General features: G+C 39.4%; 1 protein-coding gene across 1 annotated transcript; it reads right to left on the reverse strand.

Moving 5' to 3' along the window:
- Positions 1–218: 218 nt before the first annotated feature.
- COS1 (6,7-dimethyl-8-ribityllumazine synthase / DMRL synthase / lumazine synthase / riboflavin synthase) lies at positions 219–17,665 on the reverse strand. Its single transcript, XM_089157489.1, has 8 exons — positions 17,344–17,665; positions 17,132–17,244; positions 16,118–16,213; positions 6,891–6,986; positions 4,111–4,189; positions 3,381–3,427; positions 2,445–2,504; positions 219–1,137 (listed from the first exon to the last, which is right to left on the reverse strand). The coding sequence occupies exons 1-8, from the start codon at positions 17,471–17,473 to the stop codon at positions 1,099–1,101; spliced, it is 660 nt and encodes a 219-aa protein (XP_089013615.1). The 5' UTR covers positions 17,474–17,665; the 3' UTR covers positions 219–1,098.
- Between the last annotated feature and the right edge of the window lie 848 nt (positions 17,666–18,513).

Below are 18,513 nucleotides of genomic sequence, written 5' to 3' on the forward strand. Positions count from 1 at the left end.
GCTATCCAGTCCCCATTACTTTTGCTTTTCCTCTACAATTGAATTCTCTGATAGCCCTCCATTCACAACATTTACTGCAAATACTGTTGTGACTTGTGAACATTCTATTCAATTTCTTATTGTTGGAAAAGGCTCTAATTGTCTCTTCAACAATTTGGGTTTCAATGGTTGTGTTACTCTGAACAGCATTGACTACCTGGAGAGGATTGAACCTAGAATTCATAGAACTTAGAGTGGTTTTCCATTTAATGGATTAGGCATTCTGTGTTGTAATGAAGGGTTTGGAGGCCTTGAATTTTCTAGAGGTGTACCTGGGACCGTTGGTGCCAGTGGGCATGAGTCATTAGGTTAACATACTGGAGGAACAAGAGGGAAGAACGAGAATTGTGACTCAAGGCATAATGCAGAATAAATCTAATAGAGAAGGGTAGTTGAAGTCTTTTCATTCCATCGTACATAAGGGTATAATGATCTTTACAATTATACAACTAATCATTCCAACACAATAAGACCGGTGTGTTTTTCAAACATAAAGTGGGGTGTCTATGCTTTAAGGTCGGTCTCCATTCCGTGCAATTTGCTAAACAATTTCTTTTCTTTCTATTTTTTCTGGGGTAAGACTTGTGTTGGATTTCAACTAAACCAAAGCTGGTTTCTTGTTGATCTTTAGAGAAGCCAATTTAGAATTTGCCTCTTCGTCTACATCTTTGTGATGATAAGATTCTAACTATCTCATCTTCTACCAAAAAAAAATTATCTCTCATCTATATAATTCAATAATCATTTCTATGAGGACCCCAGATCTGAACGAGCTTTACTTGATCCATAAGTTATCAATAGCTGAAGAAAAATTAAGGCGTCAAAACAACTAATGGAGATTCAGGAAAATAAATTACTGAAACAGTAAGCTGTTGTATCTCTTTCTCTGAATTTTGCAGGTGATAGTGAAATGCAAACTACCAAAAAGCACCTTTTGAAGTTTTGCGATTAAGGTTTTCACAAGCATGTCATCCTCTGCTCAGATAATGTTTCTGCAGCTTCAACTAGAACCAGGTTCTAATTATTGGGCAAAGCAGATAGTGAGAATGAAATTATTAATCACTCCAGATGATGTACAAACAACGATGCCATTTCAATCTGCAGCAAACCACATAACCATTAATAGATGCTTTGATCCCATAATTAAAACAATAAAAAAATTAAAATTAAAATTAGTTGCACTTCTCCTTTTCTTCTGTCCAAAACACTTCACATAGCAAGTCATGTGGAGAAGGTTGAATCTAACACTCAATAATTCCAACTAGTGCCCAAACCCTCAACTTTTTCTCTTTTTCTGAAAGCCAGAGTTGGTGATGAACAGTTCACATGACAACTGAAAGAGTCCAGTTCAGCTGTCTACAGTTTACAGGTTCAAGACAGATCTTAAAAACTTAAAAAGTCTTATTTTGGTCTACTTAATGGGGTTTGTGTTCTACAGCATAAAGACCAAAGAAATCCCAGACACTGTTAGAACCAGAATATCTGCACATACATGTACATCAAGGCATTGGTTTCGTTAGCTGACCAAGTGCTCCGAAGGAGTTCTCCCCAGTAGAAACTTTAGTAGCATAAGTGGGTAAGAGTGTCAGCTTTAAGGCACCTGAGCAACAGCAAAAGCCAGGCAGCCCACAATTTACGCTGTGTTTCTTTTCTTTTCTTTCATCTTTCTTTTTTTTTTTTTTTTTTTTTTTTTTTTTTTTTTTTTTGGGGGGGGGGGGGAGAGAGAGAGAAGGGAGGAGGTGGTGGAGGAGGGGTGTACTGGAGATTGACAATTTGATACACACCATCATTTACTAAGAATCCATGTGTCCATGAAGTTAATTTAGGGTCTCCCCAAGCTCTCTAGGCATTTTGACAACCCTGGGTTTTACAAAGAAAAAACCATCAAGACTGCAAGATGGGTTCATACCACATTAATGCAATATCTAAGGTGCCACTGAGATATATCTAGTTTTCCAACTTCCCACTATGGACAACAGCACAAGGAATTACTGATCATCCAGATTATAACAATCCATCAACATGATTCCTTGCAGATCTGATGTGAAGATCAAACAATGTGTTGGTTTTGTTAAAGAAGAAAGTCTAAGCAATAGGTAAATGGTAGATCCAGAACAATCAGAACACGAGCAAGTCCCAAGCAATAGGTTGTGCAATACAATTTTTGTTTTCACACCTTCATGATCATCCACCTTTTTAATGTCTCCTCACTTGTCTAATAAAATCTCCTACTGCATGAGAGATTATGATGTGGGAAAATGCATATTTAAGGCTGGTAAGAACTCATTCCAAGGGCTTCACTTTAGCAAATGAACCAGACATTTTTATCATTTCCTCAGGAAATAAGGTCACCAAGAGGAAAAACCTAGCAAAGATGTTACTTAATAGAAACTATCACAACTTACAGCAGTCAAAGCAGCCTCGGCACCTTTGTTTCCGGATTTACCACCCGCTCGATTTATAGCCTGTATATAAAAAGCGAAAACGAATCCACCATATCTCAGCACTATGCCTCTTGCAATATGTGAAAGGGAAATATTACATCTGACCAGAAAAGTTACTTATGAATATGATTATGTTGAACAGTGAACTATAGTGAAATCAAATAGTTAAAAGACTAATAATTTTAATAGGTTACTACTTCCATGCCTCACTTTATCTTTTATGTAGCAGTTTACATAACTTCTCTCCCACTTCCCCAGAAACCCTAAACTTCTTCATATTCCAAAGCAGAGGGTAGTTTAGCCAAAACCTAGACATCAATTGTCGAAAGGGTACAGAATAAGCAGGAAAATGTTCCCAAATATATAATTCTTTAACTCGTAAAAGTGAACACTAGATATCTTGCAATACAACAGAAAACAATCAAACAAAATCTTTTTCAGGGGAAATCCACAAGGTAACAATCACATTGCACATCCTTCACCAACTTCATCACATAAAGTGACTTCGAACACCATTAGTATGCCAATAATCATTGCTACAATTTATAAGTATGGCTAGAAGTTGTAGTTTCCAAACAATTTAATATTTGAAAAGTACCAGAGAACTACAAAAAAAAAGTGCTAAGAGATGAAAATCAGTTTACAGACAAATTTCTTTATTAATTGCTTTTGAATTAAAGACACTTTTTCTAGATACCATTGATGATGGAGAGCACCAGGTCATTTCAGCTAAAAATAGATGCTGAACAAGAAAACATATGTCAGTTGTTTTGATAGAGAGAAATTTGGTCTGAACGCTTTTACAAAGAATTTACAATAACAGGACTTTCTGAACAGCGGACAAAACATTGCTACAATCATACAAGCATAAAAATGTCAAGTCAATAGTAAGCTAACCTGATCCATGTTGTCACACGTCAGAACACCAAAAATGCAAGGAACACCTGCAATATCATAAAGAAAATTTATTTTCATTTTATAGATAAACTCAAGACTTTTAGGACTAAGCCAAGCCAATTAGGGGATGACACCACAAGATGATGAACTATAACTAGACAAAATCCAAGAACTAAGCAGGATTAAAATTAAAAATAAAAAAAGAACAAATATTTGAAATGTAGACATGTAAATAATAACTTGTCATGGGATGCAGGAAAGGGGGCAGGCTACAGCTTTCAGAGAGAAAGGTCTTGACCCTTTGAACCCGGTAACATGCAACACATTGATTATTTTCCACATTCACAGCTTAGGTCAAAAGGGCTGCAATTTTGAAGTCTGCAGATACTCTTTTGCCTTGTCTAATGCTGCAATTTTAAAGTCTTTGTTGATGAGCAGATTCAGTTGTCCCTTTTAATTTGTGATACTAACCATTCAAGTCACCAGCAAAAAAGAGAAGTTATAGTCAGAAGTATGAATCCCTAATTGAATGCACTCATTGCTTGATAGGATTTAAACTCATACACTGCTAAAAAGCAATCTACTGATCCAACCTTAAATAGCAATTTAATGCATCAAGTTGACTAGAAATAAACATATAATCATGCTGATAATCTAAACAAGAAAAGCAGAAGTATATGAAGAAATCGAACGACATCCACCACAATAGAAGTGATCTGGGAAAAACAACCTGAATTTAAACCTGCTGAAAGTACTCCAGAAGCAGCTGAATTAGCAACAGCATCATAATGGGTGGTATCACCTCTTACCTGTTGACACGAAAATCTAATTAAAGGTTAGGGAAGCAATGACAAACATACGTGACTTAAAAACCAGGAAAAGAATGACAAAGGAAGCTGCCATCGAACACTACATATAGTGGGAGGAGCCCATGCTGAGTCAATGTGACACATCATGAGTATGCTTATGAAATAAGTCATACAAACAACCAGTTGGAGACTGACACAGCTGTAAAGAGACTTGGTGAACTATTACTGACACATGGAACACCCATGTTTTTCCTTGTTTTAGTTAAGTCCTCAATTCCCCATACCTCTGACCTATCCTTCCAAAACTTACCATAGGAAACATTGATGTTGATTCCATACTTGAGAACACATCATAAACTATGTGGCTCTATATAACTGAGTCAACATGACACAGTTGGAGAAATAACACATTTCTCCATATATGCCTGTGAGTCTGTGACTGAGGTTCCATAAAGCAAGACTTATTAACATCCATTGCATGTCACCTGGTCCTTCTGTTGATTAGTTAAGGTATCAAATCATGTATACAGAACCACTGTAACATACAATAGCATAACTGAAAGCAAATGCACAATCATGCATTACACAAGTGGCACAAATGTGGAATCAAGTTCCATGTTCCACTAACCAACAATGTTACTTGTGACCAGAGCTTCTTGATAGAACTGTCCTTAAATTATTCACATTGGCATCATTAGAAGCACTTGTCAATTACCTCTACAAAAAAGTCCAAGTCCAGTAATTTGGATGTATTTTCAAAATGATATGGCCAATTGATGGACAGGATATGAACTTCAGTAGTCTTAGGCAGTCTTTGGCCTGATTTTCATTTTTTACTTTTACCCAAATAAATAGAAATTGTAGTGTTTGGTACAATTTATATAGCCTACTTCTATTTAAAAAGGATTGAAAAATATCAAAAGACCTGTTTTTTATTTTTCTATAAAAATCACTTTTATCTGTTTTTTGTTGGTTCTTGAAACACATGTGACTCTAATGGTTACAAGTGAGGTTAAAACGGTAAATTTACATTATTTTATAAAACTTCTTTGTTTCCCCCAACCCTATTTTCCATTATCCATTAAAATCTCCATCTTCATCTGTCGTCCTTCCTGTGTTAAAACGTTGAGTCCGCTGTCCTCCCGTGAGATCACCAAATGGCGGTTTCTTGAGAGTCACATGACCTGGAGGGAGGGGTTTCTGAAACACTCCAATAAAAAAGCTGCTGAAGCAGGGGCGCCTGTCAAGACTTGAAAGCCTTGCTTGCCTCCAAGAATGTTGGCAATCCAATCCGGCTGCTGCGAATGAAGATATGTCAAAGATTAAGTGAGCTCCAAAACAGCTAGATGATGAAAAGGTTGCGGCAGTACAGGACACAAGCAAACTTCTGAGGAGATTCAGAAGCTTGCTGCTGAAAATGCCAAGCTCCAATATCGAATTACCCATTTGTTAGGTTTTGACAGAAAAAGGAAAATAGAATTACCCATTTGGTTCGGGAATTGACTGAGGCAAATTCCAAGTTGGAAAATCAAACTAGATGAGGGTTTACAGGGAAATAAGTGAATGAGCCAATTCTTGAAGCATTTGCATAGGTATTGAAACAGGAGGAAGATATACTTGAATGAGATTTCTGCTACAATCCCAGTTAGGCAAAATACGTGTGACAATTTTTTCTTCTTATTCTGGCATCTCTATGTCCAACTACCTCCATAGTTTCTGGTATAATAGTTGAACTAATGCTATCATCTTCTGTGTGGCTGAAACAAGACATTGCTATGCTAGTAGATTATCCTGCATTTTACTAGTGTAATGAGGAAGCTAGTAAATGCCGATTCATTTTGTTAATGACCTCACTGATTCAATAATCTGGCTTTATATCCATAAAAAGGGGATTAAGGAAAAGCAGAATATAAGACCTCAGGTTCTGAAACTGGGGGTTGCTTTGGCTTCTTTCTTTGCTGGCTTTCTTTATTCCTAACTTAAAACAAGAAAAATCTGTTCTTCCTCCGTTCCACTGTTGGCCCCTCCTCCTTCAGATCCTCCTCTTTATTAATTTTTCAGTTCTTCTTCCCTTAGTTTAATTTGTAGTTCTTAGTATTTACTTGTCAAATTAATTGATCCAGATGATGGCTTTAAGTTTGATAAACATGGAAAAGCAGGCCTCAAAGATGACCTCTGGTCTACACACACCCATACAGATTCTGCCTTACTTGATTAATGAACCTATAAGTTTAGTATTTTATGTGTTGATCGGTATTAAAGTTTTGAAAGACTTTATGAATGACCTACAACTCAAGGTAGGAGAGGATATATATCATAAAAAAAAATATTTTGCAGAAATGCAATGCCAAACATATTTTTCAGTGAAAAAAAACTATTTTATAGATTAGTTACCAAACGATTTTCATATTTTGATCCAAAATGAGTTTCGCTGCTGATTTTTTAAAAATAAGTAAAAATGAAAAAACGAAAATCATGCCAAAGACAGCCTTAGTTATGACTCCTCATTCCAACTTTTACCTCCTTTAGGACCCTTCAAATCTATAACATGACCATTATCACCATAATGCATCAGAAGAAATGTTCTGTATTGACTGATTTAAACAAGATCAACAGTAAAAGGAGAACCTGACATCAATTAATGTGAACCACTACAGCATAGTATCCTAGAAGAAAATCAGATAAATTGGATGAAATTTACCACAGCTCCGATACACAAAACAGCATGATATTTTCCTGACTTCCCAAGCTTTGTTGCTACAACAGGAATTTCAAAGCTACCAGGAACCCATACGACCTGGTGAAAAGGCAAGATGACAACATCCACATTAAAAAAGTGCTCACATGAAAGATTGGCCAATAACTGACTCAAATTTATGCATTCTCTATCACAATGTTAAACCCCAATTTTAATTATCCAAATTACAGACATGATAGAAAACATCTTAGGCACATAGCACCCTGGTCATTCAAATTAAACTATTCCCATGTTTCTTATTTTTTTGGATGAAAAAATAATCAGTACCAAGGCCCAAAAGGGGAAAAGAGAGAATACAGGGGGGGGGGGGGGGGAAAGCACCAGCCTTTAATGGTGCCAGTCACCCCCTACAGTATACAATGCTGCCCCTCAGCCAAAGGCTGCCCAAAACTATTCGCATAAACATTCCTTCCTCTGCTCTCACACATTCCCCCTTTCCACCATGTGTCAATTACAAAAATTCCCCCCCCCTCTTTATTCCACATGTCGCAATCAGCCCCTCGAAATTCACCTTGTCCTCAAGGTGAAGGAGAGTCAAAAGCTTAGCGTTATGCTTATCGCACAACCATGCCAATTCTGTATCAAAGGTACTTTCGACACTATGCTCAATTGATGCAAAACGCTGACCATATCGGTGAATTTGAGCATGCTGACCATCATACTTGTACTCGCTTGTAGAAGTTCTATCTTGAAATATCTTCAGTACTTGAGAAATTCCATTAGCAATCCTGGCAAGCATAGGTGCCAGGATTTTTGACCAAGCAGTTGAGGAAAAATCAACGCCTTTGTGCATAAGAGAAGAAGCAAGCAAATCCTTCAAATGCTGGAAGGCGCTTGCAAACTCCACCATCGTATTAGATGTAAAAGCTCCAGTTTTCATTTTACCCTAAGAAATGACTCCAAAGCCCTCTATACCAAATTTCTTCTCAAATTTCCTGGCAATATCTGCGATTCAGGAAGAAAAAACAATGGGCGGCTTCCATGGCTTCCCACGTTATTTCTGCCCGAACTAATTGCTCGAGTGAAGTTTCAACAACCACACCTGATGGATCGTGGACCAGTTGGAACATTAAGATGTAGATCTGGTAAGTCTCGCTCCCGCAACAATCAATCTCACTTCTGGTTCAATCCGTACCAACTAGGAGTTTGTCCTAATCTTGAACTCAAGCCGAGACACTTGATATCTCTTCTTCCCTAGTCTCAACAACCACAAAAAGTTGACGGAGTTGTGCCGATTACTGGCTTTCTCATTCCCTCTTGAGTCATAGCAGCTGCAACTCGTGCGGGAACCTTAACAGGTCAATGCTTTAAATTCCACCTCTTCAGCCCAAAATCCAACATTTGGGTTATTGGATCTTCGAGTTGGTTGGGTATCCTAGGGCCCACTTTCGCGATTCACTTCTTGGCTCAGTTGCATCAATAGGTCCAAGTCCAGGCCGAAATTAACCAAAACCCAACAGATTCCTCAACCCCCGGCCCGCTGAGAAGCCCGACTTGAATAGTCTGTTCCTCGTCGAGACTCCAGACTATGCATAAAACCCAATTTGTCTCCCTCCCCTCCCTCTTCGTCCATAATTCACTCCTCTTTTTTTGGTTATTACCCACGCATCGTCGGGGATTAGGCAGTAATCACCCACTCATCACAGCATGGTTTCCCCACTCTCAACCACAATCTCCTCTGTCGTCTCTGCCGCCCTCCAAGGGTTTTCGTCGGTAAATTCGAGTTTCCCCAGACGTCCTCCTCTTCTATCCGATGAGTTTTTTGCCTTTCCCCACTCCTGACAACCTCTTCTTCCTCCTCTGTGAAGAAATTCCTCAGAGCTTCAACGCCAATTGATTCAGTTAGCCATACCTCCACACCTAGTCTGAATTGCACTGAAATCTCTTTTCACATCTACAACATCAGTCTTTGCTGCTTCTATGGGTTCAAGAGTTGAAGATTCATGCACGGTGATGCTAGAGGTGCCATTAACCTGCTCGAACCCTTTGTCTTATGTGTCCCTCAACACTATAGCGGCCTGTTTAATGCTGAAGTCCAGTATCAAGGCTTTGATTTGGGCCAATTTCTCCAATAACCCCAGTCTAACACCTCTGCCTCCAAATGTTGGAGCGACACCCCCAACCAATGCTCATCCTCAATCTGGTGTTCCTAACAGAAGAGCATAACTCTGAGAAGCCATCCCTAAATACCCCCTTTGCCAAAGAACATGGACATACATGTATCCATCTTCCTTTCCCTCGAGTGAATGATACGGCTAATTCAATATGAAAAATACCAAAATCAAGAAATTGATGAAGATAATCTGGTTTTAATAGTGCCAGTCACCCCCTATACAAAATGTTGCCTACAGCCAAAGGCTGCCCAAAACTGTTCACATAAACATTCCTTCCCCTTTTCTCACACCTTCCCCCTATTTAGAACCATGTGTCAATTATGACAAATCCCCACCCCCTACCCCCACTCATGCCACGATCCTAGGGCCCTAACACACTCCCACCATAGGTGATGAATCGCCAAAGACCAACTTGCCAACACGATCACAAATAGTGGAGCCAGAAAAGGATATGAAAACCTAGGCCCAATCTCGAGTGAACCAAAGGAGCATTAAAAGCAAGGCCAAATGAAGGAGAGGGCTTCCCTTAAAGGAAGCGAGCAAAGGGGCAACAGAAAAATAGGTGGTCAACGTCCTCTGGACCATTCTTGGAAAGGATGCAATTAGCGTTGGCAGGGATATAACATCTTATAAGAAAAGCTTGGGTGGGTAAGCAAAGGTTAAGGGTTCTCCAGCTGCTGAGGGAATCCTGCAGGAGTGACCTTTGAACCAAACCAAAGGAGCCCAAGAGGCAGTTTAGCTAGGAAAGAAGGAAACTTTACAAGCAAAGGAAGTGGTGAAGGTTTTGGAAGGGGTAGGGAGCAAGATGATACGGTCACAAGAGATACCAAGGAGAGGGGGAGAGTGGGCCAAACCTTTGTGAGGCTTAGGTGGGCTGAAGGGGGAGCGGACCCCGAGCCATCAAAGATGAAAGTGGAGAGGGTGATGGTTTGGGAATGCAAGACTCATGCACGATACCAAGGCCAAAGTGATTTTAGAGAATACCCAACGGATGCCACAGGTCAAGCCAGAGACAAAAGTACCAACAGAGATTTGAGTAGAACTAGCAATGAGTGCAAGGGGCCTAAAAAGGAAGAATTTCCTCTAGACCAAGAGGAATTAGGTGGGAGGGAGACTATCCAAATCGAATCATATATGAGGAGGTAAGGGTAGACCCAATTGACCCAAATGGAGTCATGGTGAGAGAAGATTTTCTAGATTATTTTCAAAAGGCTGGCCACATTGTAGTCTTAGATGCGGCGGATTCCTAAACCACCCTTGGATTTCAGCCAACAGATAGTCGACCAATTGATGGGTGAAGGAAACAAGAGGATATCTTGCCTTTCCAGAGGAAAATGTAAAAGGAGGCCTCCATGGCACAATGGTGGCTTTTGATATAAAGAAGATGCCACACCAGTAGAGGGGGGAGATTGGAGGGCTGAGCAAATGAGGACAACTTTACCTACGAAGAAAAGGAGTTTGCCCTTCCACAATTGGAGCTTCTTGTGGATGTGGTCAAGCATCGGAGCATAGTGGTGGTTTCTAAGCCTCCCAAGGATAAGAGGAAGACCGAAAAACTGCAGAGAGAGCCAACAGTGAAACCAATGAGCTGCTATAAAGGATCTGATAGAGTCTGAGACTCCAACAAAAAAAAGAGTGGATTTATCTAGGTTGACACAAAGGCCAGAGAGTGACTCAAAGAGAAATGTCAAAAAGAGTAGAGGAGATGGAGGAGTGGGAGGCTTTGGAGAAAATCATCAGGTCATCAGCAAAAGCCAAGTGAGTAAGGTTGAAGGCTTTACATTTAGGAATGGGAGAGATGAGAAGCTAAACATTGCTGATTGATGATGCAAGAAAGGAACTCCAAGATGAGCAAGAAGAGGAAAGGAGAAAGAGACAACCTTGTAGAATCCCAACTCGGGAGGGAAAGAAACCAGCAGGGGAAACATCTTTGATAATGGAGAACTAAGAGGTGGAGATGCAACTTCGATCCAATGCACAAGGGATGGAGGAAAGCCCATCCCAAAGAGGACCTTAATCTTAAAATCCCAACGAATAAAGCCAAAGGGTTCATGCAGATCCACCTTCAGGAGAGCAGCAGGTTAGTGTGGGGATCTATCATATCCCCAAACAATCTTGGCACAAAGGACAATGGTATCCACAATTCTACGCCCCGAGATAAAATCAAATTGATTCGGACTAATAAGCGAAGGCATCACATTCTTGAGGCAATTAGCAAGGATTTTGCAAATAAACTTATTAAGGAGATTACAGAGGGAGAAGGGATGAAAATTAGAAAAGGAGGAAGCCCAAATCTTCTTGGGGATGAGGCAAATGAAGGTTTGGTTGATGAAGGAGAGTCAAGTGGGGTTGAAGAAGTTGCAAATAAGTCAAGGGGTCCAAATGAAAATTACCCCAAAAGAAACCAATCTTCAATATTCAAATTTGTGAGTATGGTTGTAGCACTTTACAAACTTGTACAAAAGATTTAAAATAGGACTCTACCCATAGTTGTCAAAGCGTCTGCCTAGGCGGCAAAGCAGTTTTTCAACCGCTTTGTTTTGAACCGCTTAATTGACGCTCAATCTGCAAAGGAACTCCAAGGCCCAAAGTGACATAGAACCTATTTTTTGCTTCGGGGGCGCTGCCCCCACACCCCAGTCGGGGTGGCCTGTGCCCGTTGGCAACAGAATGTGAAGCATAAGCCATACTCAACATCAAGAATCAATGAATCAGTAAATGCGTAAGCGAACGCTTTGACAACCATGGTTTGATGAGATGAACTTACGTTTGTGTTCTTTTTTTGAATAATTTTTCATAATTATGATTCTTGAATGCTTTTTTTTTTGGATGAATGTGACTATTTAATATTTGTTTAGCTTATTATAGAAAGTAGTTGTATTGAAAGTAGTTTAAAAGTAGTTATATTGAAAATTTTTGACCCAACCACTTTGGTCTCCTTATTGCCGCCTAGGCGCCACTTTGTCACCTAATTGCCTAGGCTGGTCCCCCACTCGCTTTGGTCGCCTGGCCACTTTGACAACTATGACTTTACCTATGCTAAAACTCCTCCAGCCAATATCTTACCATGAAGATGATCTTACCTGACAATGACAACATAAAATAATACACACCTGAAATGGGGCTGGATGCATAGAGACCTATTCCAGCAAGACCAAAATACTTTAATGCAATTAAAATAAGAAACTACCTAACTAGAAAAATAAATCATGCATCCCTACCTCATACTCATATTCTAGGTTCAGTTGAGTATCTTATTAGAGTGAAAACCCATTTGACCAAAGGCATAATACACGATAACCCAAACCAAAGCTTATTTCAGTTAAAACTTTGATGACCTGGAACATGCCTTACTGTTCTGCACCTGGGTGTGACACCGTAACTTTCAAGCAATATCACATTTGTCCACCTTGAAAATCAGACATTTAGCCTCCCTCCTCACCAGGTTTAAAAGCATTGGTGTTGGTATTGTATCAGAAGGGTAAGAGACAGTATTGTCTCATATCCTATTGAAGAGAAGTATAATACACTAAAGACCATATAGAAATAGTCAAGAAATGCATGGAAATGCTTAGGATATATGAGAAATACAGTTTTGAAGTATAAAACACCCTAAATAAGTAACATTAGGATATGTCATGTATAAAAAGGAAATTAAAGTACGACTACGACATTCATAGTGTATTTAATTTATTATATTTACAGAAGAGGTTTCTTTAGGCAACATACAACATCTTGTTTTAGGCAACATATTAGTACTATATCGTATCGGCAACTTCATGATACAATATATATATCTGCTAGTATCAGCAGATACAGGAGGACATTTGAAACCATGTCCCAATCTTTGAAGCTAGGTCACCCAGACCAGCTTTTATAGATGTTCCCTTTTAACCAACAAACTTCATGTATAGGGTGCCATCCACACAAGTAACAGTAATCCACAATCACCTGGTTCCTTTCCTATTGGGCAAGCTAACCAAGAAACGTACTGGTCTTCTTTGGGCAAAAGTAATCAACATTTTAGAATATTCCTCATTTTGCACAGAAACAGGAACTCATCCACTGTTACTGACAAGAGGTATCCTTAGAGAGTATCTCAATTAGTCAGGAAAATTAGCACTTGGTCCTCTTTTAAAGTGTCATATTCTATTGGGAGCATACCCAATCTAAGTGCACGTTAGTGTGGAAATCTGAGGGAGAATTGTGTAAGATCCATGGTCAATTATAGAATGAAGGCAACATTCTATGGGAACATACCTAATTTAAGTGCACATCAGTGTGGAAATCTGAGGGAGAATAGTGGAAGATCCATAGTTATTTATTGAATGAAGGCAAAATCATGCTATAGAATCTTCTCTAGCCAACATTCTGTCATCTCTCTACCGTTCAGACAAGTTTCTTTTTACAAGGTGGAAGGACGGTTCAAACTATCTAGTCAAACTGGAAGAGGTATGTATACTGATGCTTAGCCCTCACTTGAGCAAAGGTTATTGATTTCATAGATGAGAACATTGACAAAGAGTACCTATCTAAGTGGCTTAACCAGTTTGGTGAAGTGCAAAGTCTTTGGGCTACTGTCATTGCATCTAAACATGTCTTACACCATATGGAAAACTATTTCTGTGACTTCTTCATATGGCAAAGCCCCTTGGAAGGAATGATGAATAACAGTGAAACTTCTCTCCAAGGCAATAAATAGGAAGTGGGAAATGGGGTGAATACAAGTTTCTTCAATGATATCGAGAGCAGGAAAAAATATCTTAACTGGGTTTCAAACTACTTTGACACTGCTTACAGATAGGCTGAGATTTCTTTGGCAAGGTAATGCCAGACCTCAAGCTGCAGTCTTCAGAAGAACCTCTCTAATTGAGAGATAACCACAGTATGATTCTCTTAGACTGTAAACCAAAGGATAACCATTAAAAAACTCAGGCATTAATTAAAATTAGAAACACGGTTAGAATTCAAAGGTTAAGATACCAGCTGAACCAGACCACGTCACCAAACTACTTGGTCAAATTGAAGTAAATGATGACACTCATGACAAAATGTAGATAAGACACTGATAAAAGTTCCTATAACTTCTGCCAGTGCAATGAAGTTATCAAATTTTAATGGTTGCAGCAGAAAACAACTTGCGGGGACAGCCACAGAAACACTCAAATGGGGCAGCACTAGCAACAGCAGCACTTGCAGCTTCCGTAACACAGCACAAATAGGGTCAGAATACAAAGAGAGGAGATGAGGGGAGATAGGAGGAGGTAGGGACTATCTCAGCCCGGGGTCTCTCGTCCACACCTACCTCAGCTGTTGTAAATGGATTAGCCCATAAATAATGGTAACATGACCTGCAAATTCAATTTCTCCAAAGTTCTTCCCTTTATGATGAAAGGGCCTATCAATGGCGGGCCTAAGCTTAATAGGAACTACTAATCTTAAATTAGGAACTATTTTGTCGAGGAATGAATCTTCTCAACAATCATTGAAAATAGAAACTATCTAAATTAAATTTTAGTCAAATTCTGCATGTCGGTCCCACCAAAATCTTCTAGGCACATTTCTGTCAATGCAAAATATGGGCTGTGATAATGTTGATGTGAAAAGTGTTTTGGCTTCTATGCTTCATGTTGTGTCCTATTGCAACAGTCTAAGTTGACTGGTAAAAATTATGGAACAAGGGAGCCTTCTAATAGGACCAACTGGCTGGTTCAAGCTGTCCCAAGTGCTGGTTTGAAATGGTCCTGGTTGGTTTTTCTTTTGCTGGGTTGAATCTGCACAGGGTCTACTTCAGGGTTTGTCTGAGTTGCACACTTCAGCCAGCAGAACAATGACAGCAGGATCTGGAAGCTGGACAGTCAGGTTCATCTTCTGTAAGTCTCAACCGGAGTCCTGAAAGCTATTATGCTTCAGCTAAAAGTGGACCTTAATTAATAGCTGGTTTTGGTGAAAGGATGCTCCAATCAAAGTTTAGTTTTATGTTTGTAGTTATTCCTCAAAGGCAGTAATTCTGACATTAATTGATTCATTTCTAGAGAACATAAGCTTCCTAGACTTCTTTTGTTTTAAAACCGAAGAAACAATCTGCCACTGTTATATTCTTGTGCATTAGTAGAGTAAATAACCGCTGAAATTAAAAAATCTAAATTGTGGAGGGGGTGAACATATAGGGACCATTTTATTTCTTCAATATTTGGTTTCAGGTTCTTGAAGCTGAAGGCAGTAGGCAGTGGCTGTGCATATGGAGAAACAGCTATGGTGTCCCCTCATATGGGGGTTCTGTCTATAGGTAACGACTTTGTGCTCTGCAGTCTGCATGATGGAGGATTCTTCATCAAATGAACTCAAGGTTTTGATTCATGGAGACCAGAAAAACAATGGACTTATATGAGTAATTGTGCTTAAGCAGGAGAAGTTGTAATCTTGTACACCACCCTTTCGGGGCACATACGCATAGCAGAAGGCTCCCGCGAATATGGGGTCTGGCACGGGTCATAAATATATGCAGCCTTAATCTACAAAGAGGCTGTTTCCCAACTCAAACCACCCATGAGCATGTAAGGTAGCAATCTTACCATTGCCTTGAAGTATATCCTTTAGGGGAATTTTTCTCTCTGCAATAAATCTTTCTAACAAAAAAAAGAGAGACAGAGAGAGAGAGAGAAAAGAAAAAGGAAACTCCCACAAACTTTTTGGCCAATGAGAAAGCTAAGGGTGGTGACGGAAAGGAATTCTTCTTAGTTTGCATATCAATGCATATCCAACAGTTGAATGACAATCTGACATGAGCTTAGATATTTTGTACTTTTGAGTTTATTTGGTCTGTTTCTTTGTTATTGCAACAGTATGCTTTTCTGCTGGTTTGAAAAAGTTGTAATTTAAATCAGCAGGATAAGAAGGGGAATAAAACCAGCACAGCAACCAAGATACCACACCATTCCCCTCATTCATCTACTTCAGATCAGTCTTACCCAAAAAATTAACATATGAGATGATGAAAGAAAAAATTTGAAACATAAGTTTTTTATAACTAAAGTTTCAAAGGCAACCACATACATCAATGTCTTCATCTCTGACTGTGTATCTCTTGAAAGTCTCCAAAGCACCCTCCAGCAGTAGTTTTGTGACAACCTCATTAAAGCGTCCTACAACCTTTGAAGCAAAAACCAGAAGAGATTCATTATACCTAAAAAGCATTAAGAATAAAAAAAAAATACAGCACAGAAGATGAGGTTCAGGAGGCAGAACCAACATCTTGGACAAAGAATTGAATGACCTCAAAATTCACAATAAAACCAGCTTTGACTAAAAAAGTCAGCTTTGCAGATCTTGGCCTACCTCCTGACCTATCTGGAGCCAGATACAATTCCAAACTCAACAAGAAAATGATCCATACAGGATATTAGCATGAAGAAATTCTGACAAGGATCATGGTGAAGATTACTTGAGACTTAAAAGAGGAAGAACTAATACCACATAGCAAGTTATGAGTTCTAACTATCCTCACATAGATTTTATGAAATTTAAAAAAAAAAAAAAAAAAAAGAGAAGAAAATCAGTAACGTATTTAGAACTATATTAGCTAGAAGTTCAATAGGACGAAAAAAGAGAAAATAAATTTTCAAACGTCTAGCATAAGCCGAAATCGGGTACAAATTATGCAAAATTCAGAATTACAAAACTAGAAACTACAATATGAAGTATCCGAGACAAAAGCTTAAGCCACTAACAGATGGAGGGGCCATCTGCTAGAGTAGTTCCAGAGGATTATTCCTACACAACCAAATGCTCCATAACTCTCAATGGATGATACTCTCACAAGCAAACGAACCAAATGGGGGCAAAATTCACTAATCTTGAAAGTAATATTATCGTAGGAATAGTTCAAAAACATAAGCCTAGGAGGAGGAAGAGTCATAGTCAGTAACAAAGGCGAACAACGAACGAACGCATTGAAGGATTATTTTTTATGTATTAAAAATTTCCCGATTCCGTTCTTCATTTGAGACCCAGATCTGCAAATCACCAGGCTGATACACATAGATCAGTGAGGTCAAAAGACGAACTCACCACAGCAAAGCGAAGACCCTCGGTTTTGTTCAAGAATCCAACTAAACGTCGAACAGCTGCTGTCTGTGCGAACGAAGAACCCTTCCTCTCAAGTGATAAACTGGTGGAAGATCCTAAATTAATCAAGACACGAACTACTCAGTGAGAAAAGTCCATAAAATGTAGAAAGAGGTCAGCGTACAATATGGGAATTGAATTGGAGCGAGAATCACCTCGAACTGAAGACGAAAATGAAACTAGTGTTCTTTCATTGCTTCCAGATGGAGATGGAACCACTTGAGGAAATCTCGAAGCAGACAGAGAATGACGCTGAACAACAAAAGAACCAAATGACAGAGCCATACCCTCAGATACTCTTTCTCTCTCTAGAACTGCACCGGCAGGAAGTCAACAAATAAGCGACGGGAAGATATATAGTGCGGAATCTTCAAGCATGCGATCGGACTTCGGGAGTTGAGACTCAAGACTCAGACGAGGGAGCAATTTCAATGGTGAGGTGATTTGATTCCAACTTCCTTGAAAATTGAACCTGGCTCAGTTGGCAAAGACCAACCCCTAAGCCAAGGGGTGGAATTTCGGAGTCCGGATCAGCTCCCCCAACGGGAGTACAAAGTACTCCTCGACCGTTCCCAACCACACAAAACAGTGGGGCGGCCCACGGTGAAAAACATTTTTTCGAAAAAAAAAAAAAAAAAAATTAAAATTTCATCTGTGGGCCCCACTATTTTGTGTGGTCGGGAACCCGTCGGGGAGCACTCTGTGCTACCCCGACGGGGTGAGGATCCGGATTTGGAATCTCGTTGGGTTTTAGACGTTTATTCCGATCCTCCACTCATGTAGAGAGAAAAATTTTTACTCAATTAATCGAATAATGCTGTTGATAAAATGGATTAAGTGTGGATCCTTCACTCACATGAAAAAAACATTTTCCAATCCATTACAATGCGTAATTTTATACACTAGGTGTTACAGATAAGATGCACGTGTGTACACACGCACATGTGTAGGGTCGGCTTGGGTTTCCACCTGGTTATATGGTCAGGACATACCCCGGTCAAATGTAACCAATATGGAATGTTTCATTCACACTAAGACAAAGAAGGAAATGCCAACATAAACAGAAGGTTCTCCCCAAAAATAGTTGGGCGGGCTAGTGCTCGAGACCCTATCGGTTCCAAGAAAGGTAACACACACACTACTTAACAAGGTCTCAATCCTTAGGTAAGGACACGAACATTTTCTAGATAATTTCTTAGCAAACTTCGCTCGAAATCCTAATCGATTCCCCGACTGACTTAGCAATCGGAGGTGGTTGCCCGCATCCTAGCTAGCCTGTGTCTAACTTCTTTTGCAAGTTTCTTCTTCATAGTCGGAACCTCAAT

Source organism: Hakea prostrata, chromosome 5 (genome assembly GCF_041222555.1).
Source record: "Hakea prostrata isolate BN-2017 chromosome 5, UWA_Hpros_2, whole genome shotgun sequence".
NCBI lineage: Eukaryota > Viridiplantae > Streptophyta > Magnoliopsida > Proteales > Proteaceae > Hakea > Hakea prostrata.

Coding starts and splice junctions, on each gene's coding strand:
- COS1 (XM_089157489.1), bottom strand. CDS start 17,473: ATGGCTCTGTCATTTGGTTCTTTTGTTGTTCAGCGTCATTCTCTGTCT. Junction 16,214..17,131: donor AGGGTCTTCGCTTTGCTGTG/GTGAGTTCGTCT, acceptor TTTGCTTCAAAG/GTTGTAGGACGCTTTAATGA. Junction 2,505..3,380: donor CGTGTGACAACATGGATCAG/GTTAGCTTACTA, acceptor TTTTATATACAG/GCTATAAATCGAGCGGGTGG.